Genomic DNA, 2500 nt, shown 5'->3' with positions numbered 1-2500 from the left:
CAAACTGATGTCCTGCTGTGGTTCGATCTTGACGTTAAGGTGGCTCAAACCACTGCAGTTTCAACACTTTCAAGAGACCTTGTTATTACAAGGATTGATACTACAACACCGTACCACAGCAATGTTGATACCACGTGAAACATCATATATTGCTGAACAAGATGCAGTCATTTTTATGACCTAACAAGTTACCATGGCAACAGGAAAGCCTTGCGAAAACATCCTTTATTTTGGCTTTAGTTACTCATATCCGAAAAACGAACTCGGTGACCCCAATTTATTGCACAAAAGTCAGCAGGACAAAATGAAACTCTCTGAAAAGTTAAAAAAAATTTCTGTGAAGTGGATTCTGAGGTTCCTTAAATTTTCAGCTATTTAAGGTTGCTCTGAATCCGCTTCACAGAATTTTTAAAAACTTTACAGAAAGTTTCATTCTGGCATGCTGATTACATTTCAGGAATAAAAAATGGGGGTCACCGGGTTCGTTTTTGAGATATCAGCAGCTAAAGCCAAAATAGGGGTGTTTTTGCAGTGCTTTCCTGTTGCCACGGTAACTTCTTATGTCACAACAATGAACGAATCTTTTTCCGCAATAACTGGTGTTTGATATGGTACCATAACATTGCTGTTAAGTGTTAAGTGTTGTAGTGTCAATCCTTCTAATAATAACGTTTCTTTTAAGTGTTGAAACTGGTTTAAGCCACCTTAAGTAGATCGTACGTGGTTGGGCAAATTCAATTTTACCTCTGATCCCTAAGGATATATAGTGTATTGCGGATGGTAAATAAATTTTGCAAGTACTCCGGGGAAAGACTTTTCATTATTTTAAACACGAGCATCGCATTAACCTTTCTACGACATATGGTGAGATTAGCCCAGTGAAGCCTGTCGGGGGAAAAATGTTGCAGGTAAAGCCGTGTCTCAGGTTTCTACCTTGATGAATCGATTATTCTCATTTTACCTAGGTAAAATATGTACTCAATCTATCCAACGGTAATTTGAAGAAAAAAGCGAAGATATGAAAACTACTCGTGCTTTCTCTCCGGCTCTGTGTGCTTTTTCCTGACATATAATCTTTCTCTATAGTCTTAACCTGCACCGTCCCACTCTTTCACTCCTCCCGAACTAACAATATCACAAGTCAGTAAGGAAATGAAGAATTTAATATTACCCTACTCATAAGTTATTGAGACTTAAACTCGCACTCTCCAAAGCCAAAGTCCAAAGCGTTCACCACCACACTACAACGGGTAACACCACTAATTCGCTCATACTTCTTTTCATTATTCATTATTATCCCACATTCTGCTCAGCCAGAGCTAATGATGAACCTGAGCCCTCCATCGATACTTTATATTAACCCTTACCCTAACCATAACCTTAGACTTAACTCTAACCCTAACCCTGATCCTGACACAACAAAACAACTAACCATGGTGACACAAAGATGACTCTGAGATCTTTTTTGCTAGCACTTTAAACCTTGCAAAATTACTCACTGTATACACATGTAAAACGAAGAATCAATGCTGACGACACATTTGACCTAGGTAAAAACGGGTGCAACCTAAGATCCGTTTTTAATTCGGTTGGATAACCTATTTCACCTGTAACCAGGTTTTACCTGCAACATCAACACGCAGCGTAAAATTGCTTAAGGCCCTTTTATACGGGGACAAGGTTACTAAACTAGGAACTTGGAGGAAAATATCACTTTTTTCGTTATGATATCCCTAGAGGTTAAGTGAGAAATTTGAACTTGTTTTTATGACTCCGCAGCTTTCGTTTAAAAAAAACACCAAAAGTTGAAGCTAAAACGTGCTTGCTAAAAATACATTAACGTTTGTCAAGGATAGCGATTTTCTTTTTGATCTGATTCTCGTTTTTCTTTTTTAATTTCTTTAATCTTGCAGAGAGTTGCCTTAATTCACATCGTATTTCATTGCTTGTGATTAATAAATGTTCGACGTCATACTCACCATAGGAAGAATACGTAAAACATGCTGTCACTCCTCCGCCTGAAGCAGCACCTCCCAGTGCCAACCAACCGACTGGACCAGCTAAGACGGTGCAAGCTACAAATCAATAAGCTGTTTAATAATTGTCTAATAGTGACGGAAAATAATAGAACAAGGGTCCAAGTGGCAAGAAGATGCTCTCATTTGACTTAAGTGAATATAACTCGTTCATGCCGATCGTCGAAATTCAAAGAAGTGAGAGAAATTAAAATCGGGGGACGATTCGAAGTTTAAATCCAGAGGAAATGAGTTTTTAAAATGTAAACTACCTTAAAGGGGCAGTGTCAAGCTATTTTCGGGTTGGACACGATGTCTTAAAAAAATTGCGCAACATTTAGTACGGATTGCTTTTCCTGCCAAATTCATCTTTTCCTTGGGTTGTCAGGAATGTTTTATGTGTGAGCTTAAGTACTAAGTTATGATCTAAAAACAGAAAAACTATGGTGACAGTGTCCCTTAGAAGGACTAGGTTTTTTTTCTCT

At 38.1% G+C, this 2500-nt stretch overlaps 2 protein-coding genes across 2 annotated transcripts in view; one reads left to right on the top strand and one right to left on the bottom strand.

Annotated features, from left to right (window-relative positions):
* The window catches only part of LOC138011364 (solute carrier family 41 member 1-like), a 330107-nt gene that overhangs the window by 224153 nt on the left and 103454 nt on the right, over positions 1-2500 (top strand). The window lies entirely within an intron of this gene.
* LOC138011354 (uncharacterized) overlaps positions 1-2500 on the bottom strand; it is a 21490-nt gene that overhangs the window by 1896 nt on the left and 17094 nt on the right. Inside the window, exon 4 of the mRNA XM_068858320.1 lies at positions 1980-2075. Coding sequence (XP_068714421.1) covers positions 1980-2075 — 96 coding nt within the window. The remainder of the gene's footprint in view (positions 1-1979; positions 2076-2500) is intronic.

Source organism: Montipora foliosa, chromosome 7, assembly GCF_036669935.1.
Source record: "Montipora foliosa isolate CH-2021 chromosome 7, ASM3666993v2, whole genome shotgun sequence".
NCBI lineage: Eukaryota > Metazoa > Cnidaria > Anthozoa > Scleractinia > Acroporidae > Montipora > Montipora foliosa.
The sequence above is the reverse complement of the archived record's forward strand: the minus strand, read 5'-3'. Positions and strand labels throughout refer to the sequence as shown.